General features: G+C 44.0%; 1 protein-coding gene across 4 annotated transcripts in view; it reads right to left on the bottom strand.

Annotated features, from left to right (window-relative positions):
* Window positions 1-15,590, bottom strand: part of STK39 (serine/threonine kinase 39) — a 108,460-nt gene extending 92,870 nt beyond the window's left edge. The window contains exon 1 of one of the 4 annotated variants that reach the window (XM_083709585.1): window positions 15,504-15,590. Coding sequence is in view for 2 of the 4 variants with exons in the window: in XM_083709580.1 (XP_083565706.1) it covers window positions 9,412-9,637 (226 nt within the window). In the remaining 2 variants the exon portion in view is untranslated. Of the gene's footprint in view, window positions 1-8,891; window positions 8,965-9,411; window positions 10,179-15,503 lie in introns of those variants that run through there. The other 3 variants (XM_083709580.1, XM_083709586.1, XM_083709581.1) reach the window with 3 other exon arrangements.
* Between the last annotated feature and the right edge of the window lie 1,163 nt (window positions 15,591-16,753).

The following is a 16,753-nucleotide window of genomic DNA, read 5'->3' on the forward strand; positions in this document are numbered from 1 at the left end:
AGTCCTCACTAGGGCCACACTCACAACCATCATTTAGTGCTCAATGATGCTACTATTAACAGTCCTGGCTGCCCCCAGGGAATTCTGGGAGCTGCTGAGAGCTTTTCAGAGAACCCTATTCCCCTCAGAGAGTTACAATTCCCAGAGTTCTCTGGGAAGAGGGAATGATTATTAAACTATTCTGGGAACTGTAGCAAAACTAAGACAAATGTGCACCCAACCAAGCAATTCCACTCTGAGATTTCCACCACTTAGTCTGGCGACTTTATTTTCGGGTTCAGGTAGGGTTTCAAGTTCGGAAGACTTGGCACCTGGCATCTACAGGAGAAGGGAAAGGGTTGCAACTTGATGGCAGAGCATCTGTTTTGCATGCAAAGATGTCTCAGGTTCAGTCCCCATCATCTCCACATAGGCAAGGTTCGAAATCCCCCAGATGACAGGCGAGTTTTGTGACTGGTGCGGGTTCAATTGGGACCACGTGGAGATCTCTGGATACCAGGTAGGTGATTGACATCTCCATCTGGCTGGCCCCTCCAGCTTTCTTTTGCAGGTAAGCAAAAGAGCTTATTTATTGCATTTATATCACACCTTTTTCTCCAAAGAGTACAGGATTCACCCTGCTCCTTGGTTAATCCCTACAACAACCCTGTGAGGTGGGTTAAGAGACTGCGACTGGCCCAAGGTCACCCAGTGAGCATCATATCCGAGTGAGGATTTGAACCCTGATCTCCCAGGTCCTAGTCTGACACTCTAACCACTACACCACATTGGTTTCATAGAGTACTTCTGCTATGGGGCGGTTATATAAATTAAGTAGATAAAAAAAAATACGGGGAAAGCAAATAGTGACTTTGAGGAGGATCTGAAATATTTTTCCTGGCGCTCAAATTTGTTTTATTCTGGATTGTTTGGTGTTTTAATTTGTTGTAAACCGCTTTGAGATTATTATTTTTAATATAAAGTGGTATTGAAATGAATAAAAATAAAAATAAATTCCACTGCCAAAAAAAAAGGGGGGCATCTAAGCATTCTATTGTGGTGACCGTAACCTAGGTTTAAGTAACCATTTTGCAATTACAGTAACGAATATATCTGAGTTTTTAACGCTACATGGATGCGAGGGAATCCTGTGTCTGAAAGCCTGGCAATCCACTGCTAGTCCGTGTATAATTCACTGTTTCCCAAACTTGGGTCTCTAGCTGTTGTTGGACTACAACTCCCATCATCCCTAACTAGAAGGACAAGTACTCAGGGATGATGGGAACTGTAGTCCAAAAAACATCTGGAAACCCAAGTTTGGGAAACACTGGCAAATGATGCAGAGCTGGGTGGATCACTGGATCTGATGCAACTTCCAATCTTCTTCATGAGACATTTGCTCCCATCTTAAAAAGAAAAAGATGGTGTTAAATGACAATTTCAGGTAAATCTTCATGCAAGGCTCCACAGGAAGGGGAAATCAAGAGTTCAAAAATGCCCTGCCTTTGAGAAAGAGGAAAAAAGGCTGTAGCAGATTTATGGGCAAAAGTCTGAACTATGAGCGTATTTCTGTTTCCTTTACCTGTCTAATCCAGATTACCAACCCCACATATATGTTTTTCTTCAAAACAAAGATGGCTGTAGCAGCAACAGGACCTATATCACCACCATTCAACGTGCTTGGAATCAAGACTACCTGCTCATCTGAGCAACAGTCAAAAACTATACTTGTACCTGCCCAGTCTCTCACAACCATATTATCCTCCATGCCACTTTTAGCACTTTCCTACAGCTGGAGAAATATAGCAGTACTTTGGCAACAGCATCTACAACTCTCCCTCCCATTCATGGCCCTGACTCTAACTGGAAGGGGGGAAAGCAACAGCCTAGAGCGGAGGTTTCCAACCTTTTTGAGTCCACGGCTCCCTTGACCAACTGCATTCTTTCTGCGAAACCCCTGTGGGGCTCTGGAACCCAGTTATGTCACCCCTTGCCTGCAGAGCTGGCAGCCTCTCACCCTTCTAACACCCTCCCTCAACCTCGTCTCCTCTCCCCTCTCCTTAGGAGTCCTCTGGGCAGCCACAGCTGCTGCCCCTGGTCTCTGAGCTACACCCCCTGCCCCAAAGAGAGGTGCCTCCTCACATTGCCACAGAGGGTCAGGGAAGCACTCCCTGGCCAGCCCCAGAGGCACCATTTCCCTGGGGAGCTTGTAGCCAGGGATGCTGCAACAAACAGCTGTGGGAGCCTTTGGGAGGCAGAGATGCAAGAGGGCATCAGAAGAGGGTGGGAAGGATAGAGGGACAGAGGCCAGTGTTGCCCACAGCACCCCTGACCATCATTCAAGGCACCCCAGGGCACCATGGCACACCGGTTGAAAAGCACTGGCCTAGGGGAACATAGTGGGCCTCAACTATATGCAAGGCTAAAGTAATAAACCTGAGAACTAAGTGTTTACATAACTAGATTATTATTGTAAGACCTTAACAGAGTGATCCAACACCAAAACACTGGCAGTGTCAGCCATCACAATGTACATAGCACAAAATGAACGAACTAACATTCTGCCGTTCAGGTCATGCCTGCAGATAGTGGCAACGTTCATATTTCTCAAATGGTTTAATACCCAAGCTGCATGACTAGGAACAAGCTACAAAAACCTGTGGGCTAGCATATTCTCCTTGTGTCTTCCCACACTATCAGTAGAAGTTCGGAAGCTTTTGCTTCCACTGTTAAGCTTTTATTTCATTTATTAAATGTTTATTCTGCCTGATCACAGCTTGCCGTGTTATCTGGACACAGAATGGCCATTGACATAAAACTGACCATAGTTTAAAAAGACACCATGGTCTGAAGCAGACTTGTTTGCAACAAACCATAATTAAAGGTAAAGTACGGACAGCACAACAAACCGCAAATTATCATTCCCTTATGTGTTCACATTATTACCACAAGGTCTCAAGGCAATTTGCATTAATACAGCAGAAATATACAGAATACATACAATACAATTCAAACAGACTAAAAGTAGTTGTACTGAAAACAGTCGCACAACACAACAGTATAATCCACCATTAAAACAAACCAACAAACCCCACAGGCAAAGTGGAGGCAAGGGCTTCCAAAATCCTGCCCCCATGTGGAAGGAGGTATGAGTTGCACACTGCTCCTGCATATCGTATTAAACCATGGTTTAGTGTGACGGGCCAACATGGCTGCTTACTTCAGTTGTGAACTCCTGCTTTTGTATAATTCTCAAAGGAAGTTTCGTCCTTACATTAAGGCAAAGAGGAACAGACCTCCTTAACTTTTTCTTCATGGGATCATTAGCAGACCGGAGCTATCTCTTCTTAGGATGCCTGTGTCAGTTGCAAAGCAACAACTATATCCTCCTCTACAGAGTGGAGAATTCCAGAAAATCTTCATACATTTTTCATCAATGAACATAATCCTCCTTTGGCAGGGAAAACTGAGAGATGCATTCTTATCAAAAACAGCCACATGTAAACAGAAGTAAGAAAAAACCCTCAAATAGCTCTCATAGGAGCCCTTTGTTCTTTTGTGTACAGCAGTCTCACAAACTTGGGGGAACGACTCCATACAAGGATATTGGCTTTTAAAATAATCAGTAAAACCAAGTTGATGTTTGTTAGAGTGGTATGTTTTATTCATGTAAATATGCTGACATAATCAGGAAGCTGAACTGAACTGCACCCTCAGAAAAAGGTATGTGCACAGGTATGTGCTTAATTTTATTTGCATGAGTAAAGCGACTCACAATGAACTCTTGCCTGTGTACAAACAGATGTTGCTTGAAAGGCTGGGACCTCAATGCCAGTTGTCAAGCCTGAAGCTCAGGGTATATACAGCAATTCAGATATACTGGCCAAGAAGCAATAGCTTGAATGCAGGAGCTAATAGACTCTTCCCGCCCCCTTAAAGTCACTCCTGAGTGTTTAACCAAAGCCTAAAAATAGAAAAATGCTGTTACCTCCTATTTAAGCTGCAAGTAACCTGCTGGTCTGCTAACTGTATTAACAGCTCCCTGGGAGGCTTCACTTTAATCCACAAGCGAAATCACTAACTCCTCAAGTAACTATAGTGAACTACAGGGCAAAGAGCTACTACTAAAGTGGGAAACTATGGCAATAGGTAAGCTGAGCAAAACTCATCTAGCTGAAACTTTATGAACGCCTTTGCTCAACCCTGCAAGTTTGATGCAATGACAACAGTATGCTAGGAGCAGCTTTGCTTAGTCCAGGGAATAAGGAAGGTTTCCACTAAGGATGAAAGAAGGAAAGGCCTTTGCTATCTTACTTTCCCGCGGTTTCTAAAGGGAGAGCAGAACCTCCCAACCAGATTCCCAAGGGTCTTGGATGCTGCATGGTAGCCCTTTTGCCAGTACACTAAACTACACCAGCAGACCTTCATACACAGAAAACCTGTGTTTTGTATCTATTAAATGGACTACTGGGGTCCCAATTTTAAGAGGATGGATATAATAAAAATCTGTTGAGGTGTGTGTGGCATCTTCCAAAAAGTACTCAAGAGTGTATGGGGTGGTGGGCTCAGTGATCCATCCTCCTCTGGTTTCTCTTTGCTCAGGCCAAAGGCTAGCTTTATCAGCATCCTGTTCACACAGTGGCCAACCAAACGCCCATGGAAAGCATTAAGAAGGACCTAAACACAACCGGATTCTGCTCCCTTGCAGTCCCCAGAAACTGGTATTCAGAGGCATGTACCTTTGACAGTGGAGATGAAACATGGTCACCCTGGCTAATAGTCGTTAGCCTTAACCTCCATGAATTTATCTAATCAAAGCCTCCGAGTTGGGTAGCCCTCACTGCCTCCTTTTGGCATGAGCCGTATACCGGTAGTTCAATTTACGCTGCATGAAGTAGTTTCTTTTATCAGCCCTAAATCTTTGAACACTTCACTTTGCCAGATGTCCAGAAGTTCTAGTGTTATTGAGGGGGTAGACTTTTCTCTATCCCCTTTCTCCATGGCAGACATAGTTTTATAATCTTCTATCATGTCATCTCTTACCTTTTCTCTAAACTAAAACTGTTAGAAAGTATTGTTAAAGATACAGTAGCCAAGCATAGAAGAACAAGCCTCGCTGAAGCAAAGCCAACATGGCTTCTGCAAGGGCAAGTCCTGCCTCCCAAGTCCATGGCAGTACTTTGAGAGTGTCAACAAGTGTATATAGATAGAGGAGATCCAGCTGACCTTGTGTACTCAAGACATTCAAAAAGCTTTCAATGAGGTACCTCATAAAAGACTTCTGAGTAAGCTTACTAGTCCTGGAATGAGAGGGGAAGCTCTTCTCTTGTGCATCGGGAATTGGTTAAGTAGCAGGAAACAGAGAGTAGGAAGGAGTAGACAATTGATCACCTTATTCTCCAGGAGTTTATCTAATACTGTTAAAAGAACGTAAGACAGAGTCCTACTAGATATGCACCAGTAAGGTATTCAAACCCATTAACAGCAATGGGATATTTGAAGCCAATTGTCAGAATGAGGGCTTCCCCAAAGAAAACTAAAGACCTAGAATAAATTACTGGTATGTCTAACTGCTGCAGTGGGTACACACTGCGTGCTCTTGTTGTAACTATAAAGCATTTAAGAGCCAATTCAGAGATTACATTATCTTGACCTGAAAATGAATGCAATGCAAATTACACAAAAGGAAACAGAAAACCAGCAGGTAAGTGTCATCCGGATTAGACCAGAGAAAGTTAAAATCCATTCCTCTGGCACTTTTAGCTGTCAAATATGCTTCCATCAGAAATCACAGTTGTTACACTAGTCCGATCATGCTTTTAAAACAATCTTGCAGGTAAGCCACATTTAATCAAGACAAGGATTTTACAAGACTCTCTGCACAACTACCTTGCAACTACAATAATAAAACTGTGGTTTTTTTGTGGCCTGTCACTGCTTTTACTTATCTTAAGTTAATTCAAAAGGAGCATTGCTCTGGATTAAATTAACCCATCTGGAACACCCTTCCAAAAATGCAACTCAGAGAGACATGTATTATAAAAATGCCATAAGTACTGAACATCCATGGCTTCAAACTAAGCCAAGATCAAGAATCTTACATGCTTATGTTTGCAGTGAATGAACCGACTAATTGCACTGGTTAGGGTTTTCAGACCTAGTGCCTATCATAACATCAGCATAATATAATGTATTTTAAAATATTCATTAAAATATGGTAATTATGAAACCCTGAGCGAAAATCCAACTTTGATTTAAGTTACGTTTATTCTCACAAGTTCAAGATTGCACTATTTCTGCTTGTTTTTCTTTGAAAGGTGAATATGCTTAGCTCATATCCAAAGCTTATTTTCAAATGCCTAGTTTAGGCCTTCATCTTCCTCATTTTGTAAGCAATACATAATACAAAGAAGCTACAAGTCATCGTACGGAATTAAAGGACCAAGATTAAAAAAAAATAGTTGCTTTTAAAAGTTTGATTCTATTAAGCAACACTCGAAGGGATAGCATTTGGTTTAAATGGAGTCTGGATTTAATATAAGGACTCAAAATATTAAAAATCTACCCTGGCTCTCTTAAAAGTTAATTCAGAACCCTCTATCAATCAGTTAAAGCCCAATTCTCTTGGTAACCCAACTTTTTGTATTGTATTTGTTATTGTGCAAACTATGAATCTTTAGGCTGTTCTCCAAACAGTATGGTCATTTGATGTCTCTATTCTACTACCAGATCTTATACCTAGAAAGCATGGGGCACTTAAAGTACAGTCCTATACATGGGTTCAATGGTGCTCACTTCCTAGTAAACAAATCTTGCTTAGAATTAAGATGGCAGCACAAAACAGAAATCCTTCATTTCACAACTCCCTAGTCTATGAATGTAAGTTTTATACCACAAAAAAGTGTGTGGGCTATGTGGCAAGAGAGAATGTGCCTAAACTGAACAAAGCCAGATTTTTGTTACAAGCCAGTATGTTTTAACTGTTGTGGCAGCCAAGGAATATGCAAGCTTGTTCACTGATTTTCTAAAGTTTCCTATTTAATTCAGATTTTGTTTTCTTGGAGAAAGAAGTCACCTTGATTTAAATAAAGACAGTCTGCAATTCATTTAAAAGTCAATGGGATTTTATCCTGCTTAGCTTACTTAATAAAAAGTTTATTAAGCATTTTGGAAAAAAGGACAAGTGACAAATTACAGCTTCACTTATGAAGCACATGGGACTAGGGAACAACTACCACAGAATTCAATAGAACTTACTTCCAAATAAACACACGTAGGCTACCACTCTAAGAAAGTGATTCACTGATTTCTTGCAGAGGCTTGTTTAACTCCTACCATGATGCAGCAGTCTTTGGAGAACATGGCCAGACATGGCTGGCTCTTACATTTCACAAATTTACAGAATTGCAGAGTTTCAAGGGACCATGAGGATCATTTAGTCCAACCCCCTGTAATGCAGGAATCTTTTTGCCCAATGTGGGGCTCAAACCCACAACCCTGAGATTAAGAGTCTCATGCTCTACCAACTGAGCTATTTCCAAAAGCAGTGTCCATTTGCAATGTAAGTTGTGTCAACACAAGGTCTCTAAGGCTAACCGGGCAGAAACCAAGGCAGACCATCACTCAGAAAAAAATTCTTGTTTTAATTTGCTTTTTAAAATAAATCCCTCTCCGAGGAAAAGTTGAGCGGAAGCCACATAATGAACATCAACTGGCCCCAATAAAGATATTATTTTACTCTCCCTGCAATGTTCTCTGTCAATGAGCTGATCTTTAAAAAAACAACTTAAACTGGTGCCATAAATGTTGGAACGTATAGTTAAAACAGAAAAGTACGGTCCTATATCTCTACCCAGAAGTAAGCCCTGCTGAGTCCAATGCGACTCTGTTAAAGTGTCCCCAAAATCTTGATAAAGAATGTTAAGTGGACAGTTTTACAAGGTGCTTTTGATGGTCTTCTTCCCCCTGGACGATGAGGATGCTGGCAATCCACAAGCGGGGCTGCTGCAGGATACCTCCCTGCTCCAGAAGCAGAAAAGAGGAGAGCTTAGGCACCTTGCTTGCACAGCATCCTTCAGCTATTTCAGTGCCATGGCGGTGAGAAGGCCAAGAAAGAAGTAGGATGACAGGCAGCAGGACAAAAAGACTAAAAAATCCAAAGGACAAAAGGATACGGTTTCTCTTGTTAGCAGTCCTTAGGAGACCACATGCAATACAGACGCACATCTCGGCAAGTACAAGAGGGGTGCCAAAACTTCCCAAAGGAGAGTCTGCTCTCTTCTTTTCTTTAAATGCCCATTTCTGCAGTTCTGAGGCCATCAATATTAAAAACAACTGCAAGAGATACTGGAGGCAGCCCTACCCCACTGCTGGATGCGGCCTAGCTCACAAAGCAATGACACTCCTGGATTTGGAGTTTTGTTGCATTTGCAGGCTTTAGCCCTGTTATCTCTCTCTATAAACCAGACTTGCAAAGCAACTGATGCCCAGCAAATAGCATCCAAGTCACCCCTCAGGCTTATTTGATTAACTTCTGGGGGAACGTGAAAGAAACAAGAAACAGACCCAACCTACATGGTGCTAACATCGCTGCAACACCAAACAAGGGGAGGGGAAAAAGATGGGCACTGGCATTAAAAAAACTTAAAGCAATAGCTATGCCACTGCAAAAGAAACCTATTCAAAGAGTGAAGAACATGTTAAAGGGGTGGGGCACGGATGGTACGGAAGGGAGAGAAAGGAGAGCGGTAACTGAAGCCCTTGGCCAGGGCAATGTGCAGAAAACTGTCATCTAAAACTGATAGACGTGACGTTTCTGGATGCAAGAGTGACGCTGCACCTGGAGAAAAGGAGTTGGAGGGTGGGGGCGGGGGGTGGACAAGAGAGATTCAGGGAGGCCGGGGTGGACTTACATCTCCCCACTAACAGGAGAGAGAGAAAGTTGGGAGCCAGAAAGGCAAGAAGTGCCATGGCAACTTAGGAGGCCGGCAGAAGCCGCAATGCTTAAGGGAAAACTCCGGGGAGGCGAGGTGGGGGTGGGGGAGAGAAATCGAGAGAGCAAAGGGGGGGGTGCTGATGCCCCACCCCTCAATGAAGGCAGGCAGGCAGGCAGGCAAGCAAGCAGGGGAGCCGGCCCTAAGTGTTCTAGAACGAGCCGGGCTCCGTTCTCCTCCCCCGGATCATGGAACGTTGCAACAAGGGGAAGCGAGATGAAAGCGGCGCTGTGCAAAGAGCCGGTGCCTGAAGCAGGAGGAAGTCAAGTTTGCAGCATCGGGCACTGCAGTGCCGGGCGCATCCGCCGCAATGAGAGCCTCTAGGCTGGGGAAGCTCAGGGGAAAAAAGCCGGTAGGCCCCAAAGCCGGCTGACGAGGCATCCCCGGCACCCACCCGCCTCCCCCTGAGCCGCCGCTCCCTGCTACACGCGCCACTGACCGATCACCTCCTGCAGCTCGTAGGCGTCCCGGCAAATGGGCCAGCCGACGGCGGGCGGCGCGGGGGTCGGGGGCAGCGCAGCGGGCGCCGGCTGGGTCTGTTGCACCGGCGGCTGGGGCTGGGGCGGCGGCTGCTGCTGCGGCGGCGGCGACGGCTGCGGCGACGGCTGTTGCTGCTGCTCCTGCTGCTGCTGGACGTGAACGGGCGAGTCGCTCTGCTCCGCCATGATGCTGCCGGAGCGCACAAGCGGCGGCGACCTCCTTCAAACTTCCCTGCCAGCAGCACCTTTAACCCTCATCTGCAGCTCGCTCATCCACTCCCTCCCTCTTTCCCATCCTTCCTGCCAGCCAGCCCGCCGCGCGGTGGGGGAGGGAGCGCACCGAGGGGGCGGAGGCTGAGCTGCTGCTGCTGCTGCTGCTGCTACACGCGTTAGAAGCAGGAGTAGCCCTACGCAGTCGAGAGCCGGAATTGATCCGCTTGGCACAAACCATAATATTGAGGAGGGATAGTGGCTCAAAAAGAAAAAAAAAGGTGGGGGGTAAAACCAGCCCTCCCGGGAAGGAGGTTTGCAAACGACGCTCCTCCTCTCCGCCGAGAGGATGGGTGCGATCATAACGTTAAGGGGCCCGATCCTCTCCTTGTGCATGCTTACTCGGAAGCAAGTCCCAGTGACTTCGGAGGGACTTCCTCTCAAGCAAGTGCACAGCCTCGTTGTGGGAATGAGCAGGTCTCTTTGAGCATCGCAGGCAGGGTTTCTTTTCCCGTTTCTTTTTGTTACTATTATTACTTCCGAGTCAGCAGGCATTGCGTTCTGCTGCATAGGAAGGCGATGGGTGAGAGGAGCGGTTTTATGCGGTTTGTGACTCTTCGTCGGTTCCAAAAACAGGAGCCAACCAAGCATTTATTTTTCCCTGCCATGCGGCCCTGATCTGTTCAATTCAGATCGCTTACTGTTCAATACACTTCTTTAAGCATCCTGCCGCACACAATGTGGGTCGCAGAGGAGCGGATAAAAACTTTCTTGTTATATATGGATAATCAAAGCCGGACGTTTTAAATCCAAAACGTTTGCAAGAAAGGGACTACAGGGTGACTTACCTCTCAGGTTACAGGAGCACAAAAGCTTCATCTTGGTTCCTGGCCACTGTGGTTTGGGGATTTAACTTGTGAAAGATGCCTGTGTGTACTTTATACAGTACTGTACAAGGTTACTTTCTGGACCATTTAACATTCGTAACATAATGTATTATACACAATAAATGTTGGGTTTTCCTACAGGACACCCCCTAGTTAGCAAACTCCATTGTTTGCACAGTTGAACAGCAATAAAATGGAAGGAAGATTTTGCATTTAGTATGTGATTGTGCATTTATTCTGCAAGATGTGCAGTGCCAACATTATGCAGAAATTTGAGATTGATATTACAGTCGACCATACTACAAGCCTCAGTACTCTGTATATGCTGAGTTTGAAACCTAGGCCTCACAAACTTGCACAGTATGTCACTGTTTTCATAAGAGACAGTGAAAATACCTTTTTTTAAGTCTGGGAATGTTCTTAACAGCACTTGGGCCAGTTTTTAAATCAAATGTACATTTCTGACAATGTACCTTTTCCCCTTAAATTTATTGGTGCTAACATTCAGAAACTTAATAGTTTGTGGCAGTTCTGTTTAAGATTGTTCATGTGACAGAGTAGGTGTATCTCATTTTCTTTTTGAGTGAATCATGCCTACTTGTAACTTTCAAGAAGTGATGATTCATATCACACTGTGTTCGTTTCCCCCTAAAAATCCCCCAGTCCAATAATTCCATTTTCTTGCAAGTTACCTTTTCTACCTATAGTCACCCATTAATTCCATCTTCTTTCCATTCAGCCCACCCAGCTTTCATTTAAATTGATTTATTTGCAGGACTTGAATTACATTGCTGTGCTAAATATACTATAATAAAGATTTTCAGGAAAATTATGGCACCTGAATTTAAAATTTCCCTCACATGCTGGAGGAGCAGTAGCCATGCTCACAGATGAGAAACTACCACAGTATTATTATTTCTTTTACGCAATAGGAACCATACAGAAGCAGCCACTGCAGGAAGTACAAGGGTCAACGCAGGAACACGTTGCCAAATCCAAGGCACAGGCTTGGCAATGAGAAACAATAAAGAAAAGCTCTTCTTACCATATGGATGCAGATGTAGAGTCAGCCATCCCACACAGGGATTGAACTTGCAACCTTAGCATTACCAGTAGCATGCTCTAACCAACTGAGCTATCCATATGTCTTCATGGTTGAGTAACATCAACAAAATGCCATGTCTTTAGGATCAGAGGAGAAGTTTTCCCGATCAGAGGGTAAGTGTCGCGAGCAACCAAGATATTGCTGTGTGGCAGACGCCTGCATTTGGCGATGAAGTCTGTACAAGAAATAGTATAACTTTTGACACACAGACTACGAGAAAAAGACAACAGTGACTTTGAAAAAGAATGGGAACCATTTAGATTATCCTTTTTTTTTGCTCTATAAGACTCACTTTTTCCCTCCTAAAAAGTAAGGGGAAATGTGTGTGCATCTTATGGAGCGAATGCAGGCTGCACAGCTATCCCAGAAGCCAGAACAGCAAGAGGGATTGCTGCTTTCATTGTGTAGTGATCCCTCTTGCTGTTCTGGCTTCTGAGATTCAGAATTTTTTTTTCTTGTTTTCCTCCTTCAAAAACTAGGTGCGTCTTGTGGTCTGGTGCGTCTTATACAGCGAAAAATACGGGTATATCTGCAGAAACAAAGAAAGTATAGACTTGATGGCAGGATTTAAATAAACATTCACATCATTAGTATTAGAAAATGTAGAAGATAAGGAAATAATATGGTGTACTTATTTTCATTTTTATGTATTTAGGTTAGATATTATTGTATAAGTATACTATTAGTATTTTTTCTTTTAGGAGGTAGCAAGGTGGGTGAAAGGAGAAACAAACCAGAAGCGGAAGTTGGGGGAAGCCTAGGAGGGGAGGGAGGAAGGAATGAATAGAAAATGTTATTGATATGAGATGTATGTAATGAATGAAAAAGAAAACTGAATAAAAATTTAATTAAAAAAAAAGAAATAGTATAACTTTGTTTAAAAATATTGATAAAATATAAGATGCCTGTGGAGTTCTAGGAGCTTAGTACTAATCTGCCTTTGTTTATTCCTAGCATATAAATTGTTACACAATTGCACATATAACGTGGTCATATACAGTGGTACCTCAATCGCACTGCGCACGTGTGCAGAAAGGCGCCCCTGGTTACAAAGTTTTCAGGATATGGCCAGGCCTCTGGAACGGATCCCATTCATAACCAAAGCTACCACTGTATATTCTGACGGCTCAAATCTACGCATGTCGACTTAAGGGTTGTGACATGGAAGAGGGAGCATGCTTGTTTTCTCCTGCTCTGCTGGGTAGAACTTCAAGTGATGCAATGGCTTCAAGTTACAAGAAAGGAGATTCCGACTAAACATTCAGGGGGAAAACTTTCTGACAGTAAGAGCTGTTCAGCAGTGGAACAGACTCCCACAAGAGGTGGTGGACTCTCCTTCTTTGGAGGCTTTTAAGCAGAGGTTGGATGGCCATCTGTCATGGATGCTTTAGCTGAGATTCCTGCATTGCAGGGGCTTGGACTAGATGACCCCTGGTGTACCTTCCAACTGTAAGATTCTTTGACTCTGTGTGCAGTTGGAAGGAAGGCCCAGTGAATTCAGTGGACCTTACTCTCAGGTAAGCGTACAAAGGATTGCATGCCTCCCATGAAATTTCAAGGGCGTGTCTTCTCCAGTCATTTTGCATCTCGAGTTCTGAACCCAGGAAAAGGTGTGCCTCACAATCCTACACTACAGGGCTGACGTTGTGGGCATGGAATTGGTACTTTAGGCTCATGCACGCTTAGGAGTAGCCCCCACCGAACACAGTGGGGTTTAATTCTGAGCAAACATGCATAGGATTGCCCTGTGGATCTGGCAAAACCATTTATAGCCATTCAGAGTACTAAGGAAAATATTTGATATGCCAAATGCCCGTTCAAAAACAAAATCAAATGCAAGTACTTTTACCAATAACCCCCAAAAATCCTTTAAGGGGAAATGGCATTTCATGTAGAAACCACTGCCTAGCTATTAGTGGGGCTGAAATCTAGCTCTGAATGAAGAGAGCAAATGTGGGATGTTGAGAATCAGTCAATTTCCTGTGAGGTAACAGGGAAGTCTTTCCATTTTACATCAGTGTGTTTATTTGCTTTTTCAGATCTGCGCAGGCAATGGGTTTTACACACATCAAGGCAATAGTCTTCCATTTCAACACATTTTAGGTAGTTGGACATGTGGAACGAACAGCAAAGTAACTTAGGTTTCTCCTGTAGTTCTCTCAGCTTCTGACAGATACGCATACGATTCAAGGCTGCTGCAGTGGTTTCAAAATTGCAAATTTAAAAGCCTGAAACAAACTAGATGAATTCTGTTTTTTATCCCCCCAGTTATATGAAGAGATGACAACAGCTGTAGAAATGCAGCCATTGTTTTTGAACTCAACATTTCTGCAAGGGTTACCCATTGTATACTTAAATTAAAAAAAAAAAAAACCTTTTCTCTAGCGTTTCTCTACAACACAGAATTTCTAGTCTTATCGAGACGGAGCACGGTCTTCTTACTTTTCTCATTTTGCAAAGCTACCGAAAGCTTGAATGTGTGTGTTTTCCAAGGTACAGTCCCCTCTTTTGTAAATGTCCTTTCGAACATTTTTTTAAAAAATGTAATACGTTCCATATACTGTACGAGCAACTGCTTTAATTTTGCTTGCTGCTGACAGATTCTGAAGGTTACATCAGCGCAGCACAGATGAGAACAAACGATAATAATAATAATAAAAACTTGATTACTGATCAAATGGCGTCCCCGTGCATGCCATAAAGAGGTTAATGGAATAGATTTGTTGCTGTGTAGATGCAGATGGAAGCAGATGCTACTCAAAACATTGCTGTGTAGGTGTTAAAAGAATGTTACGGTCATATATATATAATAGGTAAAGGGTAAAGGGACCCCTGACCATTAGGTCCAGTTGTGGCCGACTCTGGGGTTGTGGCGCTCATCTCGCTTTATTGGCCGAGGGCGCCGGCACACAGCTTTTGGGTCATGTGGCCAGCATGACTAAGCTGCTTCTGGCGAACCAGAGCAGCGCATGGAAACATTGTTTACCTTCCTGCTGGAGCGGTACCTATTTATCTACTTGCACTTTGACATGCTTTCGAACTGCTAGGTTGGCAGGAGCAGGGACCAAGCAATGGGAGCTCACCCCATCGCAGGTATTCGAACCGCTGACCTTCTGATCGGCAAGTCCTAGGCTCTGTGGTTTAACCCACAGCGCCACCCGCGTCCCTTATACAGTGGTAGCTTGGGTTAAGAACTTAATTCATTCTGGAGGTCCGTTTTTAACCTGAAACTGTTCTTCACCTGAAGCACCACTTTAGCTAATGGGGCCTCTCGCTGCCGCCGCACGATTTCTGTTCTCATCCTGAAGCAAAGTTCTTAACCCGAAGTAATATTTCTGGGTTAGTGGAGTCTGTAACCTGAAGCGTCTGTAACCCGAGGTACCACTGTATAAGGGCTTGCACGCATGGCTCGGGGTCCTTTCCCCCACCTCCTGTGGGGAGGCGGAGCACCCTGTTGCAACAGCTTTAAAAAAGATCAGGCTTACTAGCTGCTTTGCTTCTCAATATGCTCTGGTTGGTCTCTGTTATTTTCTCCTACAGATAGAGAACCTACAAAAGGACTCTATATGGGCTCTGGGGTACCCCATAAGGGAAAATGAGCAGTTTTTTTCTCATAACATAGGCAAGGATTTTTTGGGGAGGGGAATGCCCTTAAGCAAGGCAAAATTCTTCACAGGCAAGAGATCCCTGTCTGAAAACAGTATATTATTGTGGTACCTTAAAGACTAAAGAAGTTATCATGCCATCAACTGAGGTACTGAAAACATTGGTGGAGGGTTGTTTTTTCTGCCTCTGTGCTGCTGTTTCCAGGCAGTGAAAACCTCCTTAGTTTGAATTGGGCAATACTCACCCACATCCTGTGTGGCTTATGCTATGGTAGCACTGGGGTTGCCTTCCTTCTCCCCCACCCCCACCCTTGCCAATGACTAGTTTGTGAATTTACCAACAGCAGTCACATCCACAATCGTATGTTTAAAGCACATGGTTTCGCAAGGCATCCTGGGAACTGTAGTCTGTTACAGGTGCTGGGAATTGTAGCTCCGTGAGGGGCAGCTAACAGCCCCCAGGATTCTTTGGGTAAAGCCATGTGCTTTAAATGAATGGTGTTTCACTGAGGAGAAATTAACAGGTGACAGGATTACTGGAGGTATTTTTTTTCCAGGGTGGAGGTAATAGTTTTAAGAAACAGGACATTAAAAAAAAAAACAGTGAGGGCATCAAAACAACTGACAGCTCCAAATGTGCTTCGACAGCTGCCGTTCAGGAATATAGATGCCTGATATGCAGCTATTAAAAGTGCAGAATCCTTGACAGAAGGAAAGCTGCCCTTTGCAGTTCCTTTTCTCTTTCCAAGCATTCCAGCTGTTCACAAAAATGTGCATCTGTACAAGGCCCCTGGAAATGTTTCTAAGGTGTGTAGGTAGGTGTGTGTTTGGGACAGTCCAAAACAGATCCCCGCTGCACCCAAAAGGCACAGTTTGTTATTTATTAATTAGCTTTACTGCATTTCCATCTCACCTTTGTCTCCAAGAAGCTTGAGGTGGTATACATGGTTCTTTTTCCTCCTCGTTTAATCCCCACAACAGCCCTGTGAGGTAGGTTAGGCTGAGAGGCAGTGACTAGCCCGAGGTCATCCAATGAGCTTCACCCCAGCGGGGTTTGAACCCTGGTCTCCCAGGTCCTATAACCACTACACATGCTGGCTCTATAGAACAGTAGATGAGCATGATCTTCAGATTTCCTGGTTTGTCTCAGCTGCCAGGTGAGCTATATGACAAAGGACAGGATGCACGGGACAAGGGCTTTTTGGTGGCAACTTGTGGGATTCATTCGCTTGGCTTCCTGAATGTATATTTGTCTTTAGAGACACCACATCACACTACAATTACAATGTGTCTATGAGCTTGATTTTGACCCTCTTTGGTTTGATTGTTCTACCTGCTTAATTTTTCTTTTTGGTGTTGATTTCCACTTGCAATGGAAGTTACCGTATTTTTCGCTCTATAACACGCACCCGACCATAACACGCATGTAGTTTTTAGAGAAGGAAAATCCGTAGGCATGCCACCCGTAGGCATTTCCTCCATAACACGCACAGAC

Source organism: Podarcis gaigeae (genome assembly GCF_964106915.1).
Source record: "Podarcis gaigeae genome assembly, chromosome: 1".
NCBI classification, from domain to species: domain Eukaryota; kingdom Metazoa; phylum Chordata; class Lepidosauria; order Squamata; family Lacertidae; genus Podarcis; species Podarcis gaigeae.